Consider the following 17,057-nt stretch of genomic DNA (forward strand, 5'->3'; position numbering starts at 1 on the left):
TCTACTCACCTGAAGAGCAGGTAGTTTGAAATACTCCACTGAAAGATCAGGAATACCTAGGTCATGATTAACATCTCTATGAAATAACTGGAAAGAATGGAGAAAACAGTTAATATAGATATAGAACACCAAATGTCCCCATACAGATAGTCAATTGGGACTGGAAAAATTGTTAAATCAAGGTACCCATATGACTGGACCCAATTTTATAATCATGTTAATGGCAATCATTAAGTGAATCAGGTGGTTATCTGAATACATTCTCCCAAATGGGTGCTGTAAATCAGCAAAAAAATACAGGCAGTCCTTAACTTACAACCACAATTGTGCCCCAAATTTCCATTGCTAACCAAGACAGTTAAGTGAATTTTGCTCCATTTTATATTTTTTTTGCCAGAGTTAAGTGAATCACTGCAGTTGTTAAGTTAGTAACATGGTTGTTAAGTGAATCTGGCTTCCCCATTGACTTCTGCTTGTCAGAAAGTAACAAAAGGTGATCACATGACCCCAGGATGCTGCAACCAACATAAATACATGTCAAATTTCCAAATTTAGATTATGTGACCAGGGGGATGCAGCAATGGTTGTAAGTGTGAAAAATGATTCTAAGTCATTCTTTTCAGTGCCATTATAACTTTGAATTGTCACTAAATCTAAGTCGAGGATTACCTGTATTGCAAATTGTGATCATGTGACTGTGGGATACTGTAATTAGTCATAAATGTGAACTGGTTGCCAAGCAGCCAATATGCAACATTTACAATGGCTGGAACAACTTGAAGAGCCATAAAGAACTATTCCAAGGCTGACGTAACATCAAACAGTCACGAAACAACTGCTTGTAAATTGAAGACTACCTGTATCTGCTTCCAGAAAAAAGAGACTGCTATTTTCAGTTCTCAGATTGCTTTGTCAAAGAAAAAGTAAGTCTTGTATAATTCTTATGGCCAGAAATAAATCCAGTAATGGCTCCCAAATACCTCATCTGCTTCTGCTTCTAATGTTGTCAGCTCATGTTTTAATGCTTTTATTTTCTTCTGAAGTATTTGAATTTTGTCATCCACTGTATGTAATGTTAACAAATCTTTGCTTATTTCTTCCTATGGTTAAAATGAAAGAAGATGACAACGAATGTATTTAAAGTAAGGATATATTGCATTTGTGTTAGAATTAAGACAAATTTGATGTAAGTCATAAAGTTTATGTAACATATTTCTTCTCTCTCTCCTGGATAATGCTGTCAAGAGAACTTTGAATTCCTAGACCAATATACATTACTTTAATGAAGGTCTTCTGGCAAGGGATGGGCTATACACAGTGGCGGGTTTCAAAATGGTTTACCACTGATTCGGTGGGTGTGGCTCGTTGGGCACGCTTTGCACGTATGCACACTTTGCACATGCACAGAGGCTTTCCTACTCACCCCCTGAAATACTGCATGGTCCCTGTGTCTTCAACAGCTGACATGCGGCAATCTCCTGTGCCGCGCAAACCAGCTACACTTCAAAAGCAGGAAATAAAGGACAGTATGGCAGCCCAGGCGGGCCCAACAGCAGATCGTTTGAGAGAACTGGTTCGGTCTCATCTGATTTTCGGCACTACTGGCTCGACAGAACTGATAGCATCTCACCTCTGGCTACACATCACAAGAACCAGGAAGAACATGTTTGGAAAACAACTGATTTGGCTTATCCAAAGGGTTTTAAGCTAAAATTGGAAGGGGAGGGAGATCAAGTTTTAGGACCTGATCCCAAGCATAAACCTCAAGACTTTCAATCAAGTGGTGAGAAAGGAAACTCAGATACAAAATAGGGGATGTAGGAAGCAAATGCAGAGTCAGTCAAAAAGGACTCAGATGCCTATATCCAAATGTTCAAAGTATGAGGAATAAACAAGGTGAACTTGAAGTCTTAGTACATGAGGCCAGATATGACATTGCTGTCATTACTAAAACTTTGGTAGGATGAAACCCATGACTTTAATGTACTACTAGCAGGATTTAAATTGTTCAAAAGAAACAGACCTGACAAAAGAGGAGGTGGGTTTATATTGTATGTAAAAATAATTATACTTATACAGAAATGGAAAAAAAAAACTTCTTGAATCAATTTGGGTTAACACCTTTGAGGAGCATCAGCCCACTGTTAGTCCCCACCAGAAGCTTGATTGGCTGTGCAATACTTCTAATTCAATTCAAACATTTCCCTTTAACAGCTGCTAAGTTTTTGGAAAATACTATAAATCCAAAACAGAATCCAAATATTACATAACCCTAATAATTATCAACATTGCTGAATCAGTTGGACCAAAATTGAATCCATCAATAGACTTTATGCAAAGAAGCATAAATAAAAAATTCTAATTGATTTGCCCATTTAAAAGGGAAATTTGAATAAACCTAATTAATCCTTTGAATCAAACCACAACTAATAATATCTTAGCTAATCTGCATTATGTTCTGCAACAATAATGTAATGATTGATTGCACCATTTTTTAAAGTCCATAACTCTCCTTAAAAAAAAAGATTAAAAAGGAAAGAACAGTAATGATGTGATATTCCTTTTTATAAGTATCAGAGCATTTTGCAATGTATGAAAGATTAATAGATTTACTATGACATGTTACAGATGCTTGGTTTAGTAATAACAACATATGAATGGAAATAATAAAGTCAAGTAAGATTGTTCATTGATTTTGTAGCAACATTCTAACATAGCTAATGGGAAAATCTCATTCGTGGAACATTGTTTAGTATATCACATTAACTATTTATTCACACAATGTAATATATAAATTCTCAAAATCCATCCTCTTTTCCATATTTACCTCCAAATGCTCCAATCCTTCTTCCATTAAAGTATACTTTTCCTTTTCTTCTTTTAGAACCTTTTGTACATTGCTCAGATAATTTAGCTCATCCACAGGAACTTCCAAAGTTTCAATACATTTCAGAAGCCTTCAATAAATTGTTAAACAACATTATAATTTTATGCTAATGCTATCATGATTATCTGTAATATATGAAATCATGCAATGAAAATATCAAACCAAATAGGAGATAATTTGATACTAGTTACTATGCTAAAATGTTTCTTCGTTGAAGATCAATGAAGTTCTTACATTTGTAATATATTTTGCTCCCCGCCATTTCTGCACTGATCTTTTGCATCAACAACACAGTTTGCGTGAGCATTTTTGTGGCCATTTGTAGCTTCCCTCAGGTCATGCAACTGCAATTTATTTTGGCCAAAGATGGTGTTTCGTTCCAGTTTCCAGCAAAAACCACCCATAGCAAACAATGAGTTTGCTTAACAAACAAAGTCAATGGAGGAAGCTTCCCTGGATTTGTTTTATAACCATATGATTCACTTAGAAACTGCAGTGATTCGGTTACCTATGGCAATTTTTTAAATAAAACTTGGCATGAGTCACTTAACAACCACCTTGCTTAGCAACAGAAATTCTGATCGTAAATTGAGACTACCTGTGTACCTTATTTTCTTGCACCTGCATAAAAGGGTGGAGGTACAGAAGAGAACAGCTGCATACTAGAATCTTCAACATTGTAATTTATACATTAACATACCAACTCAAATAAATATGCTACTTCTCTTTATCATTTCTTCTTTTAATAAGTTGAATGTCTTGTATTAGATTCTAATAATTGAGCAATAATTCTGATTCTAGATGCTATTGGCAGAAATATTAAAATTGAAGAACCAATGCCATTCTGATGTTTTTTATTATAAAAGTGGAAAAAATTAAGAAATGATTTCTAAAAAAAACCTGCTGTCAGTGACAAGCTAAACGTGACCCAACATGTGGCACAGTTGCTCCCAAAATAACTAATACAGTTGCAGGGTACGTTAGAAGCACTATATAAGTAACAGGTGAAGTCCTAATTCCCCTCTGTTTTATGTGCAGTGCTTTCTTGAGCATATTTGGAATTCAGAGGAATATCAGAAACACCATTTCAATTTGATTGCTACATTAATTGCTATTACTTGGCTATTAATGACGTAAGAAAAGAAAGCCCCTTTCTATTTGTACTAATACTTGATGTACAGAGGTAGTCCTCATTTATTGACCACTTGTATAATGACTGCTTTAAATTGTGATGGCCCTGAACTTAGAACTTACTAGTTATACTTACAGCTAATCTGCAATGTTCCGGATGTCATAGCTCCCATCTGGTCATGTGATTGAGATTCAGGCACTTGGGAACCAATTCACATTTATGATGCCTCACATTATGGAGATTTGCAATCCTTCCTGCTGGCTTCTCACAAGCAATGTCAATGAGGAAGATGGCAGGAAGGTCATACATTGCTCCATCTATTCTCCAACCCTCCTGGACTACTGCAACTTGCTCCCCAAACTTGCATGCTGTCTCTAGCCTTTTAAACCCACCTCATTCATGCATGTTCTTATGCAGCCTCCCAGGACCGATCCCAAGCTCCTTATTTGGGATTCCACTTTCTGCTTAATGACATGCACATCTTGGGATTAAAATTGACAACCATGACTGTCGGGATCATGCAATGTGGTCATTTGGCATGCTTTACCACCACATTGCTTAGTGAAGGCAATCCTAGCCCCCATTGCTATCATAATCTGAAGACTAGCCGTCTCTCAAGTTCATGGCAGTACACTTCAGTACCTCACTTCTGGCATAGAAAAAGAAAACGTAGTTGAGCTGCAGGATCCAGATAGTCAAGATGCTGCTGGTTAGTGCAAAAACAGTGATCCTCAACTTACAAATGTAATGGAGCCTGCCAGTTACACTCAAGGATTTATTAATTGATGTTAAATGAACATGATTCCCCCCCCCGCTTTCCCCAATGTATTAATCAAATGCATAGGTTTTTAAGTGCACATGAGGTATCTCAGGGTGGGGAAGACCATGGGTGGGGGGGAGAGGAACCTAGTGCTGGAACAGGCCATCTGCTTCCAACCACCCAAAGCCTCCCTCTATCCACGGAGATGTATCATGTTCCCTTGAGGTCCCCATAGTTGCTCCCCCGTTCCTGCATCTTGCCCCGCTGGGTCTGCAAAGGTTCTCACATCTAAGGAAAACAGCTTCACCAGCATCTGAATAAAAGAGGCCGAGCTTGCAATTCAGTCCAAAGGAAACAAGCTCTGCGTTGACTGATTATCGCCACTGCCTACATGCCCCAATTCCTGAAGCTGCTGATTCAAACCAGCCACCCAATAGCAAGCAGAAGGCTGCTGCGGCGCTGCCCAGGCTGGGACCAAACGAGGTGGGCAGAGATGCTGGTCTTGTGGCAGACAAGCTAAAGGGTTTTGGTTTTTTTTTACTCAGAAGCTGATGAAGCTGTTTTCCTTAGATCTTGCATTCTTACAGCTTCACCAGTGCCTGAGTAAAAGATGGCCGCTTTTCTGCTACAAAGGTCAGCCTTTTTCTGGGGTTCTGGAAATCTTTGAAAGGTAAGTGAGAGATCAGAAACAGGGTGGGGAGAAGCAAGTGGAACTTGCTGGGGTGGGGGCGGGAGCTAGGAAAGCAGGCCCAGTGTCTGTGCAGACCTGGTGGGGGTGGGATGGGGGGGAATAGGCAGAGGGCATGTTGTAGTATCACTTCAATCAGTCGTAAGGATGAACAGCTGCTGTGGTGCTGCAACATATGTAATTTTGGGACTGGGACTTAAGTACTTTTTGGGGCGGTGGGGGCTACTTTTGAACCAGTTCGCTAAATGAACTGTCGTAACTCAAGCAATACCTGTATTATACTGCTAAGTGCAGACAACTTATTTTAAATCTTTTTTCAGGATAAAACTTACTGAATTCAAAAGCATTTGTTATCCTAACGTTGGATTAACATTGGCATGAGTGTTGGGTTGTTATTGTTTAGGTGGTTTCTTTACCTTTCCTTGAGGATATTCAGGTGCTTTTCAGTTTCATTATAATCTTGTGTAATTTCATAGAGAATAGCTCTGTAAAGAGAGAGAACATATTAGCATTTTTCACCCATATGCACATTATAATGCTTTCATGTCCTTGCCTGGAAAAAGTGTTAATAGCAGATATAAAATCAGTTCCACCCCAAGATATCCTCAGGGTAAACAGGATTGATTTGTGTCTTGCTTTTGAACGTTTCCTGTGTAATCATGAGCATTTATATAATGTGTTGATTTTATGTAACAACACCAGATGCATTTGTTTACAGGCAATTAAGTGCAACCAAAACCATTGTGCAAAAAATTCAATAGGGTCAGCAATAAATACTAATTCCATTCCCTCCAGATGTGTGTTTACATGCACTCTGTGCAACTGAAACTACTATGCAAGTGAAGAAGTTGTTTGTTATTGCCAAAAAAACAGAAAATACTAGTGCTGCATTTCAGATGTGAAATTTGGGTGAAATCAGTGCAATTTGGGTGAAATCAGTGCAATCAAAATGATTCTGTAATTAAAGCAATCATTTAAATTTGCAAAAATCCAGCTAATAATCAAAATCAGTATCTTTTTTCATCCCCCAAATTCTTTTAATTAGAAATTATTATTAATGATAACTGAATTTATTAATTTAGGCAAAACATCCCAAAAGGGAGAAGATATTTGGAGAAAATAATGAGTACTTACATTATTGTCCAATGGATCTTAGATTCTAGACTCTTTTTAATGCTCTTTGGGAGTCGTTGGTATTTCACTTTTTTTTTTGAAGATACCATCATGAATTTTGTTTCTGGAGATTCTGTTTCAATTGCAAAAAGTAAGAATGCTAAAAAAAACTTCCATCTAAATCTGGTTAGACTGCTGGCTCTATAACACATACTTAGTGTTATACAATTCAAGTGAGATATCTGCAGTATGTTCCCATTAAAAGATTCCCTTTATAAACAACAGAGAAATTACAACAAACAAATTTAAACCAATGTTACAAAATCCTGGACTGGTTCTCAAAATATTAGGGTTTGTTTAGTTTTTTCATATCAGCTTTATTGCAGTACAATTCTAGGGAAACAACCAACAAAAAGGGTAGAATTACATTAAACAAATTTTCCATGTGATTCTTAACTAAGGGATTACATAGCTCCATTTGGCATCCAGTTTTAATTTTTCTGATTTATAGTTCAGTGCTGTTTGTTTCGACATTTATACAAGCTTCTCAATATGCATCTCAAATAATGGACATAATTGACCCTTACATATTAAACACAGTTAATATTTCATCTATTTCTTGTCTTTTTGTCTGCTAAATAAAAGCCTAGAAATAATTATAACCTTATATGGTTCTTCTATACCCGTCAGCTGCAGTTATATAATGTCTATACCAGAAAATCTTGATATATCATTGTAGAATCCCTCCAGGAGATCAAGATATTATAAAATAAATATAGATTTCATGTCATTGCTGAGTGATTCAATAACTATTTGTCATTTAAAACTAACTTGAAAAATAACAGGAGTAGCCACTGGACAACAGCACTGAAATAATTATTTTCTACATGGAGAATTACAATTATATGGATTTTTGCTTCAATAATAATAGTTTTATAAGCATATCAAGTGCATAGTTATATTTCTGATTCATTTCCTATAGGATGACAAAAGAAAAATCTTCAAAAATGTATGCATGATTAATAAAACATTTCTATAAAACTTTTGTGGATTACTAAGGAAAGGGAGTGCACAGGTCTTGGCTAGTTAGTGTTTGAAAGGTAAGTGATTTTTTTTTAGTTTCCCAAGAATAAAAATAACACAAAACTCTTTGGTTTTGCTAGTTTAACTTGTTCTGTGAAATATGTCTACCAAAATTAACATTATCTTCTATCATTTGGTTTTAAGTTTGAGACATATTTTAAATTTATTTTCAATTCATATAGTTATTTGATGCAAAGGACACTGAGATTTTTAAATAATTTGAATGAGTATTTTCTTTTTATTGTCCAACCTATGTATACATTGCATTCAAAGAGTATTCAGACCGCCTTCACTTTTGTCAATTTTGTTATGCTGCAGTCTGATTCTACAGTTGTTGAAATTCATTTTTTCCTAATTAATCTACACTCAGTACCCCATAATAACAGAGTGAAAACAGAATTTTAGAAATGTCTGTATATCAACATGACAAATATTTTCTTTTGTTGATCACTGCCCCAGCTTTGTCCCAAATTGTGTAGGACAAAGACAGTTAAGAGACAAGAATCATTCAAAACAACTGCACTATAAATACTAATATGTCTTACCCATTTTCAGGTTCTCATCAATAAGAAATGTAAAACAATACCTTCAAGAAACTGTGATTCCTCTTCCATTTCCATCTTCGGAATCACTAATATTTCTCACTATAGAAAACATGGTTTATATTTTAAAAATATGCAACAGATTTTTTAAAAAATGTATGCTTTATACAGCTTGGCTTATCAACCTGCATGATAGCTTATGCTAAACCTTTTTATGCATTTAAATATCTCCACTCACAATCTTACTCTTTACTTTTATCAATCCTGTTATGTCACTGGAATCAAGTTCTACGAAATAGGGATTGCTTCTGTCTGAAGCTTTCTTCTGCCATTCTTTACAAATTTCCTTTATAAATAGGCATTCTATGTAGTATTTATGAAATGTTCAAATTTTTTATCTTATTTCTAAGGTAATTACTGCAATCATTCTCATACTGGGTCTAAAATGTTCTCTCCAATCATATCAAATATCATCTTTACCTACATAATTCGATTTGATTTCCTTATTGCATCTTATTGCATACTAATAAACAGCTTTAAAGAGAAAGATGATTCAAGTTACTGAATAGTCCTCACACTGTGGTCCCTGAATGCCATATAATTCACTGGAGTATACTTCTTACTAGATAAACTTAGAATTATGCAGTACCGTAAATTATTAGTGCTATGCAAAGGATCTGAAGGGCACTTCTCAAACCATGCAGTACAAGAAAAGCAGCCTCCCCAAAATAATGCTCTCTGAAAGATTTGATCCAGCTGTTTCCAGTCTTTTCCATAGCACTTATGTACATATGCTGAACCCAACACAGGATAACTTTTTCAGCAAAATAAAACTCTTCATTTGCAAAATCCTAGAAGGAACTATGCTGAAATGCATGTGCTTCAAATGACCAAGTGCTATGCTTCCTTTGTGACAATACACTGCAAATTCATTGTAAAGCCCCAATAATGATCAACAGCATTTACTTTACATCAGGACATATTTCTATGATAGTTGCTGATACAGCTTATCATCTTTTGAAACTGCTCAGCAACATATAATTTTTCTGGAAGACAACACAAATTCATTATTTTTTTCTTCACATTTAGCTACAAAGGACTCATTAAGTGATGAGGTTACTCTAATTCATTGCAAAAGAACACATGGTGATATATAGCAACATGTCTTGCTATATTTTAGTTCACAGAGACCAGAAATCAGAACTGAAATCCCCATATAAAATTCATATTCACGCAATGGCTTCTGCTTTTGTTTTACCTACTATAGGAAGTTGGCACCCACCCCTCTCCTAGAAAATTGAAATGTCCTGGGAAATATTAAAAAGGCAGAATATTTCCTCTAAAAAGAGTAGAAACTCAGAAACAGAAACTCACCTCAGAAGCAGAAACTGACCCCCACCTTTGTTAATGGGTGGGCCATTAAGGCCTGGGCCAGAATACTTTACATTACAAAGATCTCCAAGTAAAACTATAGCAATTGCCCAAAGCCCTTTCAGTGCATCATCCAGCAAGGCTCAACCAAGCCTGGAACTCAGGACAGCCTACAGAGTTGCCTCTGCATGGCCTCATGGGAGTCTGACAACCAATTAGAAACAAGGTTCAATTCAAATTCCAACAAAGGTTATAAAACCCAGGCACTCTCAGCACCTCATCCCTTTTCTTGATCTCTTCCTTCACCTTTAAGCATGTGATCATCCTTCCTTTTTCACTCTGGAGCTCCAGGCCACGTGGTCCTGTCCACCATGAAACCATCTTTCCAAACAGCCTCCATGTTTCCAGTGTCTTTTTCCCCACTTGGAACTGAACCCAGAAGGATATTTCTTCCAACACTACATTATGTCCAATAAAGGATTTCAATAGCTCAGTAAACTATATAAAAATAGATTCTTACAGAAATAGGTACTTCATCTTATGACTGATTCTCAGCATTTGCTTTGTTTGCCTTATAATAAAATTAGTTTTAAAAGGGTGGGACAAAAAATTGGTGTCCACACCAAAAAAATATATAGATATAGCCCCATTCTTTTCACCAACACTTCAAAAGTACTGAGCCCTTGATAGAATAACTTTTCAGCAAGTTTATTGTAGAGCATCTATACCTCCTAGTGGCCAGTCTACTTCAATAGTATATATTTATGAACAATGCCTATCTAATACACACAGAGCTGTATCAGTGAAAAAAAAAAAGAGTAGGCAGGTATGTATTCAGTCATATGTAAAAAGGTGACATAAAAAGCTAATAATACAGATAATACTTGACTTATGACCAATGAGCCCCAAATTTCTGTTGCTAAGTAAAACATTTGTTAAGTGAATTTCACCCCATTTTACGACTTTTCTCACCATAGTTGTTAAATGAATTACTGCAGTTGAATAACAGGATTATTAAATGTTTCTGGTTTCCCCGTGGACTCTGCTTGTCAGGTCACAGAAGCCTACTAATAACAATTTCCAGTGGAATCTCTGCTGTCCAAATACCCCCATAATTGAAGTGAGAATTTTGCATTTCATTTCCCAACGTCCCCCCGCTACTTTTAATGATGTTAATGAGGTCACCAGTGAGGAGTAGGATTCTCCATCACTCTGCCATTTTGTGGGGTCCAGAAGCATAGCCCGCTCTACAAAGTAAAGACACTGGAGCCTTGTGCAGCCTTGTAAACAATGGTTTAACTTTGGCAACTTTCTGAAAGGGCTTGCTAATTGGTCCCCGATGGAGTTGCTGGAGGTGGCTAATAGCAATAGCACTTAGACTTATATACCACTTTACAGCCCTTTCTAAGCAGTTTACAAAGTCAGCATATTACCCCTAACAATCCGGGTCCTCATTCTACCGATCTCAGAAGGATGGAAGGTTGAGTCAACTTTGAGCGTGGTGAGATTCAAACTGCCAAAATGCAGGCAGTCTTTCTCACCATCTTCGCCAATTTTATAGTTAATTTTAATGCCAATATTTGTTAATGTAATATTTTAATGCTTTATTCTTGCTTTTACTTATTGTAAAGACGCCTGGACTCGCCTCTTGGCGAGATGGCCGACACATATATTTTCATAACAAATATTTTTAAAAACCTATGCTTTATTCAGCCAAACATGGCGAAGCACACGTCCACTTAAACCTGTCCTTTGAATACGGTTTCCCCGGCTGAAAACGCCACCGCAGCTATTTTGCCTCATGCCAGCACCGAGATTACAATGCCCCAACACCCCCATTCGCTTTTCAAACACCACACGGGAGTACCAAACATTGCAATTTATCCTACAGAAGTAATCCGCAGCGGCTGAAAGCCTGGGCTCTTCTTCCTTCCGAACTCCGTACTGAAATTCCAGTTGCCACAGTACAAACTACCCACCTATTCCAGAACTCACCGTTTTTATTTCTACGGTTACTCTCCCTCTCCAGATTGGCCGGTAGTGCGAATTCAAACATTGGCGGGCGTTCTGAGTTTCCCCGCAGATGTTAGTGCGCAGGCGTTAGGGGAGGGCAATTGCGCTTGCGTGTCTGGGTCAGCTTTCAACGCAACGGCGTCTGCGCAAAGAAGTCGTTCTTCCTCGCCAGTGAAAAGTGGTGGCGTCGTTTAAGTAGGTATTGTTTGGGCAGCTGCAAGTGCTGGTTGTTGTGGCTGAGGTGCGTTAGCCATCCTTTTTTTTTTTTTTAACCTAACACACGGAGTCGCAAACCACTGTTAGGCCAATTTGAGTTTTGCGAGCTGCATGAACTCAGCTTGTACGATGATTCCTTTATTGTGTCACGGTGCCCGAGAAAATTAGGCTAATTGTAGAAATTATAGATACGTTTCTATGGGTCAGTGTGTGCCGTCTGAACACAGCTTGTGATTTTGTGTTGGTTCACTTTGACGTATCAATCGGTTCTCCTATCTTGGAGCTACCACCGCTCTTACCCGTCTTCCTCTTTTGCAATGAAGTGTCTTTGGGCATCTGTCTGTCTATCTATCTATCTATCTATCTATCTATCTATCTATCTATGTGTGTGTATATATGTGTATGTATGTGTATGTATGTATGTATGTATGTATGTATATATATATATATATATATATATATATATATATATATATATATATATATATATATGTACGTACGTTAAGTTTTCGCGGGTTCTTACATGTATGGCATTCAGCTTTGTTCGGGTATTTTCCCACGTCATTGTAGTTGTGCTTTAAAAGCTATATATATAACCTATATATATGCACAAACCTATACATTTTCCTTGTTGGGGACTGGGAAGTATGAATGCAAGTCTCTTAAGTGCCAAATCTCCTCACTTGTAAAATTATAATTACCCTTTATACTCAAGATTCACACGTTTTACTTTTTTATGTTTGATCAAAAGTTTGATGCCTTTTTAAAAAAGGCATCATGAGTTTATATAACTGGTTTTTAAAAAATTATTAACTTAGTATATAGGTATTGCTCTCACCCAGTGGCCCTAACAGCTATTCTTCCCTATGGCACTTTCACTGAGGTCACCTGTTCAGGTGAACAGAAAGCAGGCAGTGTTTTTCTTTCTTTGTTCACTCCATATTCTGATAGGTGGAGATATCAAATATCAAGTAGCTTGCCTAATAGCTCTAAACATTTCCTTGGTCTTCCTGGTCCTTTTGTGCTCCCAATCTGTTGAGATTATTTGTAGGTGTGCTATTACTGAATTGCACTTAGGTTCTGAGTTGTCGACTTGAGAAAATAGTTAAGAGACAGACAAGACAGTCTGTGCAAAACAAATTTGAAAGTTGTTTTGAAATGAGAATCTCAGAAGTCTGTAAATCACAACTTGTTCTTTTCCCATTAACGAAAACAGATGCATCTAGTTTAACATGGAAGCATATAAAAGGAAGATCTACCACTTTGGGTTTCTTAAAAATAACTAAATGCTTCATTAATTTTATCCAGCTCTTGGAACGCAGGAACATCTTCACAACTGTTTTAGTAGAAAATGTTACGGGTCAAGAATGGACTTCAGCGTCATTGGCCCTTACATTGCAAGAGAGAAGCAAGTGTTCCTGCCGTCAGACCGAGTTGGCGTTTGCTGCATCAGCATGTACTCCATCCTGAATGGGCTGCGATGGCTAAAAAGCAGCTAAAGGGCAAAAGCCCTGAAGAGTTGATATGGCACACTCCAGAGGGAATTGCCATCAAACCACTGTATTCTACAAGTGACACAGCAGGCTTTCCTGAAGAATTACCTGGAGTAAAGCCCTTCACTAGAGGTCCTTATCCTACCATGTATACATACAGGCCTTGGACCATCCGCCAATATGCTGGCTTCAGTACTGTGGAGGAAAGCAACAAGTTTTATAAAGATAACATCAAGGGTGAGACGTGTTCCTTAGAAAATGGGCATTAAGGACAATGTTGTGGTTGTAAATTTTAAATTTATTTTTGTACCTGTCAGTCTTGACTTCCAGATGAATCCCTGCAGTCTCGGGGACCACCTTTTTAGAAGTAGGTTTCTCTTTCTATATTCTAGAGATGAAAGTTGCTAGTCCAAAATCACCTATCTGTCTTCATGCCTAAGCAGGACTAAAACTCATGGTCTCCCAATTGCTAGCCAGGTGCTTTTATCCACTAAATCAAATTAGCTCTCAGTTGTAACTATATTTACTTATATTAATTTATTTACATATATTTATATGTAATTAATATCAGAAATAAGTTGCTTAGGAATTAATAGCACCCTGTCAGGATTATCATATACAACATTCAGTTTACATTTTATGTTTTTGTAAGTATTTTCTCAGAAAAGATGTAATTTATTTCATTGGAAAGTCTGAGAAATGTTGAATATTTTCTCTACTCAGTAATAAATTGCTCAACTGCAGCTCCTGTAAATACATAATATGAAACCTATTTAAATATTTAGATGTATTTCATTAATAAAATTGCTTACAATAACAGAAATAGAAAGAACAGTTCTGCCACAACAAATAGCCCTCTATGCTTACTCAGAATAACTCAACACTGGAAGATTGAGGAACCTTCGATGAAAATTGAGGGGCTGCAGGATGAAAGAAAGCCTTGTGTAATTGGACACTTGCTTATGCAACATTGAATTATTTCCTAAGTTTTAATGTGAATCCTTCGGTCTGTATTGTTTTGAACAACTAATACCCCTTTTCAGTTAAATTCCATCTAACAAAGATGAAGATACAATTATATATGTCATATTTTATATTTTTACTAAATTATTAATTTCATTTTCAAGCTGGTCAGCAGGGTTTATCCGTCGCATTTGATTTAGCAACTCATCGTGGTTATGACTCGGATAATCCTCGAGTTCGGGGTGATGTTGGAATGGCTGGAGTTGCCATTGACACAGTAGAAGATACTAAGATTCTTTTTGATGGAATTCCCTTGGAGAAAATGTCTGTTTCAATGACAATGAATGGGGCGGTAATTCCTATCCTAGCTACATTCATTGTTACTGGGGAAGAACAAGGAGTGCCTCAATCCAAGCTGACAGGGACAATACAAAATGATATACTGAAAGAATTCATGGTTCGAAATACGTACATTTTCCCACCAGAACCATCAATGCAAATAATTGCTGACATCTTCCAATATACATCAAAGGTATTGCTTAGTTTTGTTTCTTTTAATTACCATGTGGTTATCATGTATAAGGATCAGTGTTTGTTACAAAAAAAATTGTACATATTTTCTTACAGCACATGCCAAAATTTAATTCTATTTCTATCAGTGGATACCATATGCAAGAGGCTGGAGCTGATGCTATTTTGGAGTTAGCATATACAATAGCTGATGGTTTGGAGTACTGCAGAACTGGACTTAAAGCTGGTCTTACCATTGATGAATTTGCACCAAGGTATATTAATTTAGATTGATGTTTTTTTGGTGGTGGGGGGAGGTGGCTTTTCTATCCTCAGTCTGTTCTATACTTCCTATCAGGATGCCCAGTGCATAAGTAACTCAATAAGATATAATTATTAACTTTATATATTTGTTTGTGGCTTAATTACATTTGTAGGTAAAAATACTATATTACAATATACTACTAATTTAAATTAAAACATTCATAAAACCTCTGCTTTCACTATGGACTACATATAGTTTCCATCCCTCTAAAAATATAGTATTTGTTGTTCTTACATAGAAATTACGTAGAAAAAACTAGTTTATAGGCCACGATTCCATTATCTTTTAGTAAATTGCCTGTAGTTTTACTAGCCTAAAGAAAATGATTTTTTTAAAAAAATTAAATTGAACTACCTTGTTTATTTAATACACAAGTTTTATATTACCATTTATTCCAGATATGATCTTGTTATTTTATTGCAGGCTTTCTTTCTTCTGGGGAATTGGTATGAACTTCTATATGGAAATAGCTAAATTAAGAGCTGGGAGACGGCTTTGGGCTCACTTAATAGAGAAAATGTTTCAGCCTAAGGACACCAAATCACTTCTCCTTCGAGCTCATTGTCAGACTTCAGGATGGTCACTAACTGAGCAGGTACAAATCAGAGTATCAGTTATGATGACATGCAAATTTTAAAGAAGTAAATATGGTGTAGACTCAACATGTTGCTTTCCTGAAAGCACTTTTGTTTATAACTTAAGGTACATCCAATTCATACCCCCAAACCACCTTTGCTGAATTTGGAGAAGATTCTGGGGTCAGCTGAGGACAGGAGGAGGTGGGGAAATTAGTTTCCTGGAATCTGCTGCATAATGGCTGGGATAAGAAAAAAATGAAAGCATTACATTCCACAAGCATTTTAATTACTTCATCCATCATTAAAGATATGCCCAGATTTTCCTGCAGCCTAATATCTTGTGTTTGTGGACACGTTACATAGTAATACATATTTTTGATTAAAATTTTATAAATGAAGAAAGAGAACTTAGGCACTCAAGTGTTAGAACTGTTCAGAGTATAAAAAAGTAGTGTTTCACATTAGTGAGAGAAGCACCTGTCCTTAAAACCTTAAAGCAACTAGAGTCTTTGGGTCATTGATTTGAAGACTATCAGTTGCTTCTCTGCCAATCTTAGCATTAGTATTGTTGTAAGCAGACAGATTCACAGACAATCAGAGACAATTTTGAAGCATCTCCTTGTTTCGGTTTCCAGAGGATGTGATGTCTTTAATACTCTTAAGAAAGGATGCTTTCTTTATGCTAATATACTTTTTGAAGTGCTTTTGAAGTTATGTACAGATTTAGTAGATATGTTCTAAGACAGCCAAATGGCAATTTAGGTAGGAATTCCAGGGAGTGTTCTTGGCACATCTGAAGGACATCATATTAAGAAAAGCTACTTTAAGATGTCTTATAAAAATAGTTTCCTTTATAATGTATTTGATCTTTTTTTTTATAAATTTTTTTATTGATTTTCAAAGAATACACAAACAAACATAAAACATAAAAACATAAAACATCTTTTCTGAAAGTTGCTTGATCCCGGGTTACAACTCTTCATACAGACACAAATTCAAATTCATATTCATTTTATATACCATTCCATATCTTATTACCATTTTCAGTTTTCTATATAGCTTCTCCCCTCTTTTAACTTTCTTAGTTTTATTTTATTTATCTCATCTCAGTTCAAATCATAATACTTATCATTCTTTGTCTGTTCTATTTCTGGCTATCCATTTGTCTTTTCTCTTTAAACAAAACTTCTGTACACTGATTGGAGTATGACGCCTTTAACTCTTTCCCCTAAATTTATAATACTTAATATAATACATAGCTTGCATTGGGATTTTGTTTAGTACATTTTAAAATTACACAATGTATTTTATAAAAAAAAACAAAAAAAGGAAAAAATTAATAGGTATATGATATAGTTAAAACAACTATCAATGCCAATAAAA

The 17,057-nt window shown here is 36.2% G+C and overlaps 2 protein-coding genes across 6 annotated transcripts in view; one reads left to right on the forward strand and one right to left on the reverse strand.

Annotated features, from left to right (window-relative positions):
* CENPQ (centromere protein Q) overlaps positions 1-11,695 on the reverse strand; it is a 13,506-nt gene extending 1,811 nt beyond the window's left edge. The window contains exons 1-7 of one of the 4 annotated variants that reach the window (XM_026707827.2): positions 11,572-11,686; positions 8,250-8,307; positions 6,602-6,713; positions 5,884-5,952; positions 2,828-2,957; positions 981-1,100; positions 10-87 (exon numbers count right to left, since the gene is read on the reverse strand). In XM_026707827.2, the coding sequence (XP_026563612.1) occupies positions 10-87; positions 981-1,100; positions 2,828-2,957; positions 5,884-5,952; positions 6,602-6,713; positions 8,250-8,283 (543 nt within the window). In that variant the 5' untranslated portion in view covers positions 8,284-8,307; positions 11,572-11,686. Of the gene's footprint in view, positions 1-9; positions 88-980; positions 1,101-2,827; positions 2,958-5,883; positions 5,953-6,601; positions 6,714-8,249; positions 8,308-11,443 lie in introns of all 4 variants that reach the window. The other 3 variants (XM_087919382.1, XM_087919381.1, XM_087919383.1) reach the window with 3 other exon arrangements.
* Positions 11,687-17,057, forward strand: part of MMUT (methylmalonyl-CoA mutase) — a 17,761-nt gene continuing 12,390 nt past the window's right edge. Inside the window, exons 1-5 of one of the 2 annotated variants that reach the window (XM_026707706.2) lie at positions 11,687-11,784; positions 13,114-13,535; positions 14,426-14,793; positions 14,889-15,046; positions 15,520-15,691. In XM_026707706.2, coding sequence (XP_026563491.1) covers positions 13,157-13,535; positions 14,426-14,793; positions 14,889-15,046; positions 15,520-15,691 — 1,077 coding nt within the window. In that variant the 5' untranslated portion in view covers positions 11,687-11,784; positions 13,114-13,156. Of the gene's footprint in view, positions 11,831-13,113; positions 13,536-14,425; positions 14,794-14,888; positions 15,047-15,519; positions 15,692-17,057 lie in introns of both variants that reach the window. The other variant, XM_026707707.2, reaches the window with a different exon arrangement.

This window comes from Pseudonaja textilis, chromosome 1, assembly GCF_049901715.1.
Source record: "Pseudonaja textilis isolate UNSWEBS1 chromosome 1, rPseTex1.2, whole genome shotgun sequence".
Classification (NCBI taxonomy): Eukaryota; Metazoa; Chordata; class Lepidosauria; order Squamata; family Elapidae; genus Pseudonaja; species Pseudonaja textilis.